The 16300-nt window shown below is 40.5% G+C and overlaps 1 protein-coding gene across 1 annotated transcript in view; it reads left to right on the forward strand.

Annotated features, from left to right (window-relative positions):
* The first annotated feature begins 1223 nt into the window (after window positions 1-1223).
* The window catches only part of sez6b (seizure related 6 homolog b), a 133765-nt gene continuing 118688 nt past the window's right edge, over window positions 1224-16300 (forward strand). Inside the window, exons 1-3 of the mRNA XM_041940681.1 lie at window positions 1224-1302; window positions 4727-5323; window positions 6844-6977. Of these exons, the coding sequence (XP_041796615.1) occupies window positions 1224-1302; window positions 4727-5323; window positions 6844-6977 (810 nt within the window). The remainder of the gene's footprint in view (window positions 1303-4726; window positions 5324-6843; window positions 6978-16300) is intronic.

Genomic DNA, 16300 nt, shown 5'->3' on the forward strand with positions numbered 1-16300 from the left:
TATACCTCATATTAATGATGAACTGAGAGACGAGAAGGAGACAGATATGACTGGTTAATGCTCTTCAATGCAGTTTATAAGAATACCAACTGTGCTGTGTGAAGTCAGTCAACATGATATAACATACTGCTTGTAATGAATAATTAAAAATAAATACCTACCCTCCATTTGACATGAGCATCGAAAGGCTGTAGTTTGTGCTCCACAGCTAAACTGTGACTCCTTGTGAAACCTGTAAGAGTAACGCTATAACCTGTTCAGGCTCTGTACACTTAAATGTTCTATTAATATTTGATGATTCTCTGTACTCATTACATTTTTGAGCTTGCTATCAAACACTTAGGTCCTGTACTGCAAAATGAAATGCCTCTAATGGAATTCATTCATCAGTTATACTGATACAAATAATAATTAGAATAATTGGTTGTGTAAGATATTAGTTATGGAAGATATTACATCCCTCGGGTGTTTTTTGTTTACATTTAATGATCACCCTTGCAAAAAAAAAAAAAAAAAAAAGGTATTAGCAGTGAACAGTATGAAGACACTGGATTCCCGCTGTGTACGTAATAATATGCAATGCAGGTGAAATTTAGATATGGACAAAAAACCTGGCAGGACACAGTTTCAGATAGTTTGAATAATAAAATGTATTTTCCCAAAAAAAGAGACATTGATCATTGAGAGAGAACTCACAAGACACAAAAGAACAGGGGAAAAACACAGGGAACCACAACGAGGAGAGGAGGAGGCAGAGGCATCCTAACAAAGGGTTGGGTTACAAATTGGTTGCATGGGGTTAATTTAATACAGTATGTGAGCATTTACCAGTCATGGAATGTATAACAAAATATGTTATCAAGCTGCATTAAGTAAACTGTAGAATCCAGCTTTTTGCAGTTTGACACATATTTGGGACTAAAAGTCAGGATGTCTCAGCCCCAGTTTCAATAATTCTGGTCTTTCTGACCACCCAAACAGACACTTGAATTGAACGAGTCAAAAGTCAGCAAAGCACGGTCTTACTATAACAGTTCTTGGTAAGAAGAACTGTATAATGTACACTTACAGTTCAGTATTTAAATAAATTGCATGCATTTTTTGCAATTCAGTCGTATTTATATAGCACCAAATCACAACAAAAGTTGCCTGAGGACACTTTTCACATAGAGCAGGTAATACTTACTCATATACTTAATGTAAAGATACCTAATAATTCCCCCATGAGCAAGCACTTGGTGACAGCGGCAAGGAAGTTCCTCTTTTCAATAGGCAGGAACCCCAAGCAGAACCAGGATCTGGGTGGGAGGTCATCTGCCTCAACCTGATGAGTTTAGAGGATGAGGGAGAGAGAGAGAGACAGAGATGCACAGCAATAATAATAACAATTGTTATTATTATTATTATTATGGTATGGTATGTGTATGGTAATTTATGTTTTCTCAGGGAGAGGAGGAGAGAGAATCTCAGTGGAAGTCCCCTAACAGTCTCAGCCTATGGAAGTGTAGCTAGGGGCTGGTCCAAGGCAAGCCTGAGCCAGCCCTAAGTGTAACCTTTATCAAAAAGTAAAGTTTTACGCCAACTCTTAAATGCCAACTCTTAAATGTAGAGAGGGTGTCTGTCCCCCGGACCAAGGCTGGCAGATGGTTCCACAGGAGAGGAGCTTGATAGATGAAGGATCTGGTTCCCATTCTGGTTTTAGAGACTTTCGGAACCACCAGTAAGCCTGCAGTCTAGGACGCAGTGTTCTACTGGGGTAATAGGGTACTATGAGCTCTTTAAGATATGATGGTGCCTGCCATTTAGGGCTCTGTAGGTAAGGGTTAGGGTTAGACTGGAAAGTCTTGAGCAGCTTATATTGGATGCAACAATATTTGGGCTGTAGTACATGATTGCTTTCATTATGGATTAATTTGATGATACTTTTTTTTTTTATTAATCATTACTCACTACTTTTCCTGGGATGTCTTAATATGTTGTGTTTCATCCCAGCTAAAGTCAAAATTCAAAAATGTTCATTTTACAGTGATACAAAGAAAAGCAAAAAATCCTCTCATTTGAGAGGGTGGATTTGAGGATTATTTGGCAATTTTTCAATATTTTTGTTTCTATTATTAAAACAAAGGGTGTAAATGCAAAAAAAAAATAAATCATTTTTTGGCTGTTGAATGAAATGAAAATGATATTTTTGAGACAAAACCTACACCATTGATGTACATTTTCAAAGCAGTCTCCTCCTGTAGCATCTGTCACGTTTCATACACACTTCTGATTTCCTTTGAGCTCAAGGAACTGATAAAACACACTGCTCACCCAGAACATGTACTGCACATTACCTTTCACACCTTCCAACAGCATGTGATGACAGACTCATTTATTGTTTTTCTTGGAGATTTAGCACCCAGTGTGTCTAATTCTGTGCATAGAGCTGCATGTGTTTGAGAAGCAAGGTGGGAGGTAGCAAACTACAATAAACCCTGATTGTTTGAAGTAGATAGCTATTAGCTGGCAGAGAGTAGGAGCTATTATGGTGGAAATGAAGCATTGTTAAAGAAACATAAGACTTCCCTCAGTGGATGATAGCCTCCTGAAGGGGTCTCAGATTAGATCTCACAGGTGCACTTGGGAGGGAAGTGCTGATCATTACACTGGGAGAATTATAGGGGCTCATCAAATCTCCTCAGGAATGAATATTAAGTCTTATTACCAGGAGGATAGGGAGGGAAGAAGCCAATGATGTGAGCAATTTATGAGAATTGTTTGGGTCGTACTGCTTGCCGTTTTACCAGTTTTTAGTCTGCCTATTGACTCACATTGATGTAACAGCCCTAATGCTCTGCTCCACATAAAAAATGTTAAAAAGAAATATGGCTAAAACTCAGCGTTGAAAGGTGGAATAACTTTGCTTTGAGGAGTGCAGAGCTGTGTGAGTGAATGTTCCTGTGTCCACCCAGGAGCATGAGATAGGCTCTCTCTGCCTTGATGTAAGACTGAAGTACAGTTAATCAGAGCAGTGAACAGGAAGAGATAAAGAGGGTGACTGGATTTCAGATTTATTTTCTGGCTATAAAGTCATGCTTTCTCCTGTCAAAATCATTGCAGCTCTGTAAACAAAAACTTACATTTCAAGACAGATACATAAGTAACACGGTATTGGAAACCAGTTTTTGAAAGTCTCTTCTTTTCAGTAAAGAAACACAGTTGTCGGGCAGCACACTGTCATATATACATCATACATACAGTATATGCTCATAATATGCACACGCACACAGTTTCTCGTGGCATGTTGTCGAAATAAATACTACACAGCAGCAAAGTCAAATTATAGTAGAACTCAAGAGGAAGTGCCTGGTCAACCCTTCCAGTTTTGCACCTCAACTGCTGAGTTTAACACTAAAAGTAAGATAATGGATATTTGTACATTGCAGCATCATGCACAGTTCCACCACATCAGTTTATTATTGGAGATGGAAATGTATAATGCCATGGTAAATTGGCATGACAAAGTGGGCATCTTCCCTGGGACCTTCAGGAACCAATATCCTCTGGAACATGCACACTAAAGTACAATGCAAACTGAAATGATAGGGCCTTAAGTTGGCTTCTGCATTATTATTGTTGTAGTTGGGCCCAAATTAAAGTCTAGTTATAATATGTTTATTATTCCAGTTGATGGTATGCTCACATGGTGCATATTTCTTAATCATTTTGTTTTTAAGATAAAATAAGATGAGACTTTACTAATCCTACACCGGGGAAATGTACTTGTTACAGAAAGAAAAAAAAAGGAGAGGTAGAATAACAATCCATAAAAGAGAATAAGATATATTGCCTTGTAAAGAATGGCTCAATTTCACAGTGGATTTTGAATTTCTTATGAATAAAATATAAACAATAAAATACAGTGTCTTTGTACTATTGCACAGTACACAGTCCAAATTTAGAAACAGAAAGACGCAGCTCATCCAGGTCTTCATGTCCTTCATGTCCTCACTTGGAGTTTAGTTAACTGGTTGGTTTCATGTGGCTTCATTGATAAATATAGCTGGGTATCATCTGCATAGCAATGAAAATTTCTGTTTTGTGACAATATTGCCAAAAGGGAACATACATGGGGTGAATGAGTAGGCTTTTTAAGAAGAAGCTACTTTAAAGAACTGTGGTACAGAGCCTGTTGATAGAGACAGGTCGATCATATGTAGTAAAGAACAGTCAGTTAAGGGTAAAACCTCTTTAAGTAGCCTTGTTGGGATGGGGTCTAAAATATGATGATTTTGAGGAAGCTAGTTAGTGAAGGTCATCGGAAGAAAAGCAGGTGGATGGGAGAAAAGCAAGATCCAGACATGATCCAGTCCATATTTAGATATGTACATTTATGTCTGAACTACTGTCAAACTGTTCTTGTGTGGGCTTGAAAATAATTTAAAATAAAGTTTCAAAATATTTGTATTTTTAAGTTTACTCATCAAACAGTTCATTTGAACTGAGCCCCCGTCTCTGACCAGGCACATACCTGTTCATGATTTAGGATGGGGGAGTGGAGGCGAGCCATTGGAATGGCAGTGTTTCAAAGATATGGGTGGAGAGGTTTGGAGCCAGAGCAGAGAAGAGGCAGGCTAGTGATGCCAAAAACCTCTGCACCTGCATGGCCAAGTGATTATTGTGTCTGTGGTATGAATCCATGTCCATCCAACCTAATCTACGATTCTCTTTCATTCTCTTTCAGCCTCTACCTCTGAGGATGGTCTTTCTATCACCTCGGGGGGCAATCCAGAGAGCAGGGCCAGCCTGTATTCCACCACCCAGGATACAGGCAGGAGGCTCCCCATGGTCACCACCGCCTCACCTCTCAACATTCTCAACCACCACCCCTTTTACAGGAATCCCCCCCATCACCAGAATCCAGCCGGCCCTCACAGTCAGTCAAACTACTTCAAGGACAGTGGGGGATCCAGCTCACACCCCAGGTCACAGTCCACCTTCTCCACCTCGCCATCGAGGATTCCACTGGATAACGGTGATAAAAGGGCCTCTGGTGCGAGTGCTGAAATGTCCAACAGACAAACAACTCTTGTCATGCACGCGTTAGCTGCCACTTCTCACTCCACCACCCCCGTTCCAGTCACCAGCACTATTTTAAAAGATCCAGAACACGCTGCCATCCTCCGCTCTGCTGCTACTACTGCAAGGGAGAAAGATGCAGGGAGGCCAGATCAACCTGAACTGAAGCAGAATGTGAGGCCTGACAGCGAAGAAGAGGAGACAACCACCACCACCACCATCACTACCACCACCATCATCACCACCACCATGCAAAGTCCAAGTAAGAACACAGTCTTATTATACCTTTTAAGATATACCATATTACACAAGAATTATATGATGATTTGAAAGTGATTATAGGGCAAAGTATTATGCATGTAGCTCAGTGACATTTTCTATACATAGAGCTACACAAGTAAGTCAGGATTTGTTTGTTTGTAATAGTAATGTGACTGTTACTTCAGCTGGGCTGGGTACTCAAGAAGTCCACCCACTTATGGCCTTAGTCACTGTATCAAATCAAAATGAATGCAACTCATAAAATAAAAATGTAATCTTCTAAACATTTATCAAGCAATCCTTCAAACAGAGACAACTTTTTTCTGAAGTACACACAGTGGTCCTCTCTCTTATGAGACTTTACCAGGATGTTTTTTCTCTTTCGTGTGCACCCAGGCTGTCTTCACACTCTCAACTAATATCTTCTCGATATGCATCTGTCACGATCACATAGCCATGGGGCTGACATAAATTACAACAGCATCAGTGCATCACTAACCCTTAATCAAGAGGTCCAAACAGGGACCAAAGCACTCTAAGATTTATGGGTGGAATTTGCAAATCAGGAAGAGCAGGATGGCAGCAGCTTTATTAATCAGCTGATCTGTGTGCAGCGTGATGGCAGGTCAAAGCACAGACAGGCAGTACTGTACTCATAATCCCTCTGTAACACAGACATCCAGGCACAAGGTGAATGACAACACTGTAGAGCAGCAATAATGCTGGAGTGGACACTCCCTCAGGTGAAGTGCTGAGGGGACACAGCGAGGATGTTCTTCTTCATAAAGAAGCACTTCAGCAAAAGTTTACTTTTTAGCTCTGAGAGAGGGAGGGATGAAGGTGGTGGAGCAGAAACCCCTGAAGGCCACTAGGAAATATTCTGTCCTCAGCTGTCCAATTGCAGGGCTGAGCTGCTTAGAAAGGCAGCCGGAGAGGCAGAAAACCTTCAAAGTCAGATAGTGCCTATGCGTGTTTATAGCAATGTCTGTAACTGTAAATATAGTATGTGCAATAGTGTTCCATTGATGTATACTTGTTAGTTCATTCTGGCTTTGTTAATGTTAGGGAAAGGTCATGGTCATGGTTTAAAGAAACAATAGAATAGGACTTTAATGCAAAATGTTCGTACTGTGAACCAATAGAGTCGAAACAATTTTGGAAAGTGGTAACATTTTGGTCGGTCCTCACAACTTCAAAGAACCACTTTTCCAGACTTTACGGTTCTAGATCAGGTTTAGGGTTAGACATTTACTTGTGGTTAGAGTAAGGGGCTACGGCATGCATTATGTCAATGACCGGCTAGAAGTACAGGTCCACATAAAGTAAATCATTCAATTTTAGGGTGACGACTTGGGTTAAGGTTAGGGTAAGGGTTAGGGTTAGGCAAGTAGAAGAAGAAAAGAAGGTCTATGTAATGTCCCCAAACGTGATGGAAACCTGTGTGTGTGTGTGTGTGTGTGTGTGTGTGTGTCCCCATTGCTTACATCAGAATCATTTCTATGCTGCTATTTGTCCCTGCAGTTTCCTGCCAGCTCAACCTGACTGGGCCAGATGGATATATAGAGGCTCCACCACAGTCCAGCTCTGCTTTTCACTCCCCTATAGACTGCAGCTACATCATCACTGTCTATATGAGCTATGGAGTGGAAGTCCAGGTAAGACCCAGAGGAACATCCATCCAGCATTGGTTGTTTCTTTTCATACTCTTGATGTTATGGTTAATTTTCCTACAACATTATAGGCTGAAGGTATTGGAGGGCAGCTAGCCTCCACCAAAAAAAGAAGAAATGTACCTTCAGGTAAATCCAGCTGAGAGAGAAATAAAAAAATTCTGTTCTAAACAAAGATTGAAAATGTGGGTCGTCATAGTGTTGAGGCTGAAAGAAGCAAAGTGTTGCGAGAGTACACACACTGTTTTCATGTTTGTTCTGTTGTTTGTTTGCGTCTGACAGGTGGTTAGTTTGGATCTACCTGTGATGATTTGCAGGGGGTGTGGAGGAAGAAAGGGGGAGGGGGAGAGGATGAAATGGCAGCCAGGAGGTAAAGAGGAGGTCTAGTATCGTTTGACCAACATCAGTACATGTTTTTGGAACCAGAAGAAACCGTAGTTAAAACTTGGCCACACGTTTCCTCTTTACAGTAAAGTTTATTGGGGCGGGTGTACGTGAGTGTGTGTTCTGGGTATTTGACAGCGCGCCTGACCAAAGAGGCCTGAGTGCACCTGACGGAGAGCTTCACTGCTGCTCTTCCCTGGTTTTCTTCATCGGTGTCTGCCAAGGAATTCTTAAGCTGTAGTTTGAGTCAGGCTGACTGAGCCTCTGGCGCATCAAGGGAAGGAGTTTTCCCACTGAACTGTGAATCTTATCTACTTCGCCTTTTCTTTGTGGGAGGAGAGAATTTCTATTGGCCTGCAACGTTTTTCTTTCTTTCCACTACTTTGTGTGTAGATAGATAGATAGATAGATAGATAGATAGATAGATAGATATGTGTGTGTGTGTGTGTGAGTGAGTGAGTGTGTGTTCACCCATGGGTTGATTATAGTGTTGTAAGTAATGAGCATTCAGTGTAATATGAAGTTTGCTAAGAACATTTAAGATTTAAGAGTCATTTACCATAATTTGTTGTTTATTTTTTTTGAACAACAACCAATTTAAATGGCTGTTCAATATATATATATATATATGTTGGTTATAAATGGAGTAATATCAGTTTACTTCATACAGGTAAACCTTTGTGGTAGCTACCTTCATATAAAATGAACCCAAAATCACCCCATCAGGTAGCCTAGACCATCTTAGACATATTGTAGCAGTGGGGTGCTACGTTTGAATAAAACATGGCACCATATAATACACAACATGCAAAGTAATGACATGGCAAATATTAATGTTAATAAATATGTACAAAACAGGGCAACATGCCCCTATCAAGACATACAAAAACAGAAATCACATACGTGTGTGGAGAAAGTGCTGAAAGACACATGGAGGAAATCAGAGTTTTACATACGAAACATGGCGGTCATGAAGTATTCATAGAACCACAGTTACGCAACTGGCTTGTTTGATTTGATATTATTTGTGAAAAGATACGTAGTGTGTAGCCAGCAGTAGTGGGATAATAATGGATGTTTAAATGCATTTTCTGAAATTTGTGTTCAAGCTACGACAGGGTTTTAAGTTGCTCTTTAAAAACAAACATGTATAACAAAACAAAAATGTATACCTATGTATATGTATAAATGTTCTGATGTTATAATCAGTAGTGTGTGTGTGTGTGTGTGCGTGTGATACCTATGCCAGAGTTTTAATTTATATAGACATCCCTGTCCATGTAAATGGACCCACTCCAACATTGTCCATTTGTGTCCAAATCACTGTCCCTGTTTAAGCAATTAAAACACTGAGCATGGTGTTGGCCTATTGTCAGATGGATGGCTTCAATTAACATTTAAATTTTTCATCAACAATATTTCTCCACCCGTCTCTGGACCAGCGTTGCAGAGATATACAGCTTACATAGAAGCTGCTCTGACAGGAGAGGAATTCACTGTTCATTTAAATAATGCAGTTCCATTATGTCTCCTCGGCCTTCTACCATATATTTGGATTCTACGAGAGGATTTCACCAGAAATGCATCAAGTAGATATGCTGAAACATGAAACATGCCTTTATCATCCAAACAAATCTGATATGTACGACAAGATGAAAAACTTCGGATTATGAGGTCAATAAGGACATTTTGCCTCATGTTTAGATTTGTCTGCCATAAGATTACATTCTTGATACCCTTGTGAATTCATATTGTACATAAAGTGAAGGTCTCATATTTAACACTGGCTATTGGTACAACTCATCAGCTGGTCTTCTGTATGTGATTCGAAACAGGTTTGGACTCCTCTAAAGCAGGGATTCTCAACAACTGGGCTGCAACCCAATCATTGAACACATACTGTATATCACACTAACATTTTGGCTGAAACTGCCTCTCCTTGGTGAGCATTTCAAATCAGATGATGGTGATGATGATAGTACTTGCAGCTGGTTTTCCAGGTTTGAGTCAGTCAGTCTTGAGGGGAACCAAGTCTTTGCATTAGTCATAGGTTGTCCCAAACAGAGATGCAAACTTAAGTGCATGCCTCCTCAGAATGGGAAAATCCTCAGGATGTACATATGTTTTATATAGTATTCAGGTAGAGGGAGGTTGCTGTACCTAGCTTTGTGCTTGTCATCGCTTTGCAGATCAATGATTTTGTGTTGTAGGTTGTCAGGCACATCAGCTGGATCCACGGTAAACAACAAAGGTGTTCAGTTCCTTTTATTTACTTTTCATGTCCTACAGCCTCTTTCCAAATGCTTGAGGAGTTTTATGCACTCACCAGCATACTCAGACTTCAAAGCAGGCATGTGTTCTTGCACAGGAGGGAAATGCAGTTGCACTTTTCACAGCTTTAATTCCTCTTCAAATGATTTTACCACCCAATGCAATTTTTTACACAAGCCTACATATATTCACCCAATGGTGGCTAGACCATGTGCTCACTACAAACATTAACACACTCAGACACCAATGCACAGCATCTGGAGCAATTCTGGGTTCACTATCTTGCCGAGGCCAGGGATCCACCACCGACCTTCTAATGGGTGGATGACCGCTCTACCTCCTGAGCCACAAGCCACCCCAAGTACCTGGTTATGTCCACCATGAAGGCCAAATCACACAGGCACTTTATCACTGAGTTGCACAACAGGTTTTCCCTTCATCTCCATTCATTCCTCAAGCGCCACACAGCACTCCTTCACAAATTCTCTTTTCGCTTCTTAGTTATTAGCTCACTCACCACAACTGCTTGTTGGGCATCAACAATGCTTCAAGCTGCAATGAAATTTTTATCACTGTGAGTGTGTCCCCACCAATAACTGGCTTGACAAAAAGCTGAAAATCTGGAAAAAAAAAAGTCACATACACCAACATATGACCCAAAGTAACAGCATCGTTGGGCAAAGTAACTTTGTAATTTAAATACATATAATTTGTTGCTTTTGAGGGTAATGGGTCAAGCGTTTATTTACATTTTTTTCACTATACATGTGTCAACATGAAGTAGATGCCCAATAAAAAATGGCTGAATAAATGTATTTATGTACATTTTGCAACTGACGTGAAGTGTGCTTAGTAATTGATTATTGCGTTACTTAGCGTTACTACCCAAAACTGTAACTAAGTAACAAACTTTGACTATTATGTACCACAAAAGCCAAGTCCAGACACAATGCAATTTTGCATTAATTCAAGTAACATAAAAACATCCACATTTGTATGGATGTTCATAGACACTGTTACAGTCTGAGATACCGGCTGAGCTGCAAATGCAGAACACAAACAATGGAGAATCTGAAGTGATCAGCAGGTTCTTCAGGTGGTGGACTGGAGCTGGGCAGAAGGAGCAGACTCAACACACGAGGAGATGATCCTGAGACACAAGGAAAATAGACAAGGAAAAACAGACAAGGCAAACTCTGAACCTGTAGTAAAGCACAAGGGTAAAACTTGTTTGCAGGCTAGTGAGAACAACAGCCTGGCAAAGACTGGTTCGTTGATCCGGGTTGTTATCCTGTGGCTGAAAAGTGTGGATTGGCTGCAGCTGTAGTGGCTGATGGAACAGGTATAGGTGAGCAATGATTGCAGGGAACCACCCAGTCCAGACACACACACACACACACACACACACACACACAAACTCAAGGATGGAACAGGGGAAAAACACAGGGAAACACAAGGAAAGGGAGGAGGAAGGAGGTTTCCTAACAGACAGAGTCCTGTCAGAGCATTGAACCATCAGTAAAGCCACATGAGGAGAGAGAGAGATGTGTTTACTAATTCCTTCATGGTGGTTAAGTGGGCAATAACCATGCCATCTAATTTCCCACTGGACTTCAGGTCTTTCACAGTAGAGGACTCCATTAATATTCAGGCTAAGTGACCATGACTCTCCTGTCTACCTGGGCTCCCTGCTATCTTGACACAGGTCCAGTTTGGGAAAACCCATGGCTCTGTGAAGTTGTTTTTCACCAAAACTCGAAATCTCCACCCTCCATCTATGCTAGCTAGTCACCCTCACTCTTCATGTAGTCATTTTTAGTCTCCTATGTTGTACATGTGAAGACTTCATTGTGTATAAGGTGGTACCATGCCAGCCAACAAAAAGCCACCTATGAGGTTATTATACTAATGTGCCTGGTCACACAGGTGGTGGAGCTCAGATTGTTATTCTAAGTGACAAAATGAAGGAAGGAAAAAGAGAGAACGAGAAAGACCTTTTTGTTAAAGAGTAAGATCCTTTTTGTTTTACCAGAAAGCCACCAGACACGGTTTGCAGACTTCACACTTCATTCAACCTAGACAGAAACAAAATTAATCTCACCTAAACGTACTTCATATTTCTTTTTAACATATTTCTACTGTTCAAATAGTATCCAGAAACTCTAGTTTGGTCAAAACAAGCCTTTAATTCATTGAATCGGGAGAGAAGCAAGTGGGAGGGTGGACATCAGAGATGGAGAGCGGTAAAGCAGCTTGAAAGTTGTAATATTCTAACTAACTCATCAAACATTTAATGGACATTTTGACTAGTGAAACTTAAATATGTCAGACTTCAACAGATTTTCCCAGTAAAAAAAATCCTGCTCCCAGTCAGCACTGATGAAGGGACAGGTGGCTTTAATGTAGCTTTCGTCTTGGGAGCTGTCCAGCAGGTGGTGGTCAGAGCTCTTGGTGGCCTTGGTACTCTGGCAGTTGCTCTTTGAATCCCTCGCCCTCTACCATACTGATTGACAGCATATCGGTCTCAATCATTCAGCACACCAACTGGGTGATGGTCTCGGAGTGGCACGCATCATACTGTCTGCATGCAAATTAACTTTTTAGACCATGCATCATACAAGTCAAAAATATTCTCTTAGCCGTTGACATCCCTACCCCTAACCTGAACAAAGTAGTCATTTTAACCCAAATCACATCCCCCTAACCCTTCCCAACCATGTAGTTTTCGTGCCTGAACCTGAGAAATCCTTATCCTGGATTTTTTCACTCGATATAGCCAATATAGACACGTACCCAAGATGAGCAACCAGGGCACATCACTAAATACTAGTTCAAAACAAGGGTTAATATCAGTGTCCCTCTGTTCATTTGTCAGTTTGTCAAATCTTTTGCTAATCACATCAAAAATGTTCTACTCTGTCACTGAACCAAAATTTCACAGAATTAAGTTTAACAGAAATTTCTCACTTCAGATTTTGGCTCCTTGAGAATTGCTGCTGCTTCCACAGGAGTGGACGGAATTGAAGACAACATATTTACTGTTGGCTCGTTTAAAAATTCCTCACCATTTAATAGCTTAGTCTTTATTTTCTCACAGTGAAATAATCTGGCCAGCTATCACACACCACAGAGAAAACACCTATTAATGGTTAAATTTGTCTAATGAATAAATTAGAGAAAAGATTCTAAGATAGTAAGAGCTGAACGAAGGGAAAAACATTTTAATCTCCTTTACTCACACTGTGAACATACCAAGTGTACGTAGTGGGTGTATATACAGAGAAATGAGACATACCAGCATACTGCAGTCATGAAAATGTACTGTAGATGTCCAATGTCACCTCCACAAATGTGTTTGGCCCGCAGACAATGGCAGGCGCTCCAAATGATTACAGCCACTCTATCCACTCTAGGGCATTCAGTGTCGTTTTGAAGCATCTGACCTTTTTGGGGAGGCTTATGTGATGATTTAAGTAGCGCCCTTGTCTCTACCTGAAAACCCCCTCATCCACATGATTAACTCCAAGAGCTTTGCTTCCTGCTGCTCATAAAATATACAATGGCCATTAAGCCACTGACCTTCCAGATGCCTGGCCTAATATATTTAGGATAAAAAATGAATATGTGGCTGCAAATCATCGTCAATGATGTCTCCCAGCTGCTTCCTGTCGCTGATGTGGAAAGGAAAGGAAAGGAAAATAAAGGAAAGGAAAGGGATGGAAAGCTGTGTTGGAGAATGAGAAAATAAAAGGAAAAGGAAAAGAGAGGAGGTGGCTAAGGCCAAATAGAAGAACATGAAAAGACAAGATGAGAGCAAGAGTGTGTAGAGTGTCTTCCAGCCATGGGCAGATTCTTCAGTCAATAAATAAATAAATAAAGAACCTGACTAATCCCCACTAGGATAAGGCCATTCAACTACTAGAAATGTGTCTACACACCACTAGTTTCATTACTCACCTCCCCCGTTGTAGCAACATTAACTTTACCATGGAACAATTTAAACAGATTGCCTTTATGTCTGCAGAGCTTCCTGCCCATTGTCATATTGGTTCAGTGGTTCTCAAAGGTCTGGTCCTGTGCTCAATGACAGCTGTTTTTGCCAGATAAAGAAGCAGTCCACCAGTCAGACCTTTATAGGTGAGATTAGGAATGGGCACATCGTCCTTTGCTGGCGAGAGGCCTACCTACATTCATGAAACAGCATCAGAACGATGGCCACAAAAATGGGATAAGTGTGTCTGAGACTGATGCAGCTGTAAAGTTTGGGATGGGTGGCTGTAAGTCCAGTTACAGAAATAATAACTCTTAAATCAACACAATATTTCTTCAGTTGCTGTCAAAAACACCACATCCTGCAACCAAACCCATTACACCTGGAAATTAAATCCATATTAAATGATTCTTCAGCACACTGTTGTGTCCAATAACAAAGTTCAGTGTCAATGCAGGAAGCACTTTTCCCTGAATGTAACAAGGCAGAAAATAAGGATACAGAACTGGAAGATGTACATGTAGCATGTCCTGTTTGCTGTGCAGGAGAGTTTGCATCTCATCACAGACCTACAATTAATGTTAGCATGTTTTAGTTGCCTAACCCTAACCATAGTTTAAAAATAGCTTATTTGCCATATCCATGATCTTTCCCAAACCTTTTTTACTGTCGCAGCATGGGCAGTACTGGAGAAATTATTTGTTTTAACGTCTGCGTCTCAGTTACATCACTTATCTTCTGCAGTCTTGACTCAGTCGCTGCATGGTGTCCAGCATCATCTGGTCCTTTACAACGTCATGTACTGATGGCTAGTGGCTAAGATTTGGTTCCAGTACATTTATGTTAACAAATAGATGCAGACAGAAACACCAAAATAGTTTGGGGATGAGGGTAGTAATCATTGTCCATCAGGGCCTCAACGAAGGACTTGCGACATGCTCATATAAGACACAACCTACCTTCCTGACACTCAGCAACCAATCAACCAGACAAATGACCGTGAAATTACCATGTGTACATATTGTAGAGTCGAGTTATTATCAACATGTTGGGAAAAGAGTTGAGCAACCATTACTTGCTGCCACTGAAACGACTGTGTTGCCACTAAGATAGCTGGATGGATAATCCAGCTAGCTTAGTGGCACAACATTCACTACTGATTTGGCCAAAACCATCCAGAAAATGGATTAAAATTACACAGAGTCAGCCTGAATGAATGAAGGGAATCAAAGAGGCCACTGGATCTGATTATCAGGCCACAGGTGAAATATGCCTTTGGATAATAGAAAATGGTGGGGAAGGCCAAAAGGAGAAGGATGAAAAGGAAGGAAAAGACGGAATGAAAGAAAGAAAGAAAGAGGGGGATTATACAAGAAAGGAGTAGGAGAGTGAGAAAAGCCAGCTGAGAGTCAGCAGGAAATCAAGAAGAGGTGGAAAAGAAGGGCAGTGTGTTAGGAGCACAAAGAGGATGAGAGGAGAATTGAGCAGGCAAGGAAAGATAAGGAAAGTGGAGGAGGAGAGGAGGTGATAAACAGACACCCAAGATAAAATAGATGCAGTTCTCTCTGATCCTCCATTTACTTTCACTATTAATAATCACTCCAGTGTCCGGATGTTGCTGAGCTGCAGTGGTTAATTAATTACACATGGATTATCTGTCCTTTCCTTTTGCTTGTTTACGGACCTCTTTAAACACACCTTGACTAAAATGTCTTATCAGCTGTTCTAATGAAACTGAAATGATTCCCTGTCAGAATGGACGGACTAAAACAAATGTGGAATTCAAATAATGTTGGACATACATCAAATATGTCAGGTGGACCTGGGAGGTCAGTCTGAGCTTTTCATACAATAAGAGGTGGGCTTCTAATGTGTCTTATCAAGAAATCATGCTCATTAATCTACTCCAGACGTCTTTATTAGCCCTGAAGGATCACAGTAGCCTAATTTGATTGTCTTTTGTACAAGATAAGCCAGATTTCACTCCGATGCAGGACTTTGATAAGAGAGACAAGTGGGTGGAGTTTAAACCCTTTTACCAGGTAAGAACCCCAAAATGGGCAGAAAGTATAAGTGTGGATGCAGGTTTACTGGTCGTTGTCATAATTGCCAATTACTGGAATCAGAAAGACAGACTTATAATCATGATTTTACAAAAATTACTCGAGCGTTTTCTGATCTTCTACCTCTATGGTTAAGGTTTGGATGTGTTAAGAAAATTTAGAACTTTTGAAACTTACAGATGCAGTCAATTCCGCTAATTAGACAGGAACTGTTTGAATCTGGTGTAACCTGATAACAACTGCTACAAATACATCAACACAACACATGTAGCTGATATAGGTTGTTGAAATGGGTGTTAAGGCTTTTTAAAAGAAACCACTGTTGAGCTGTTGGTAAGACACAAAAAACCCTACAAACAACTAAGACCCTAACATCTTCTGTAAACAAGGACTTTGTATTCTATTCAAACAGAATTAGAGTGAGAAATTTTCTAGCAGCCTTCATGGCTGATGCCTGGATTGTCTCGTGTAAGATCTAGACAGAAATAAAACATATGTCTTAAGAGATGTTTTAATAACAGTGGGGAATCACTACAAAATCACAGTGTTTAGCAGTGTAGCACAGTGGATGAATGTTCAGTTCCTGGTCTTTTTATCTT

This window comes from Chelmon rostratus, chromosome 7, assembly GCF_017976325.1.
Source record: "Chelmon rostratus isolate fCheRos1 chromosome 7, fCheRos1.pri, whole genome shotgun sequence".
Classification (NCBI taxonomy): domain Eukaryota; kingdom Metazoa; phylum Chordata; class Actinopteri; order Chaetodontiformes; family Chaetodontidae; genus Chelmon; species Chelmon rostratus.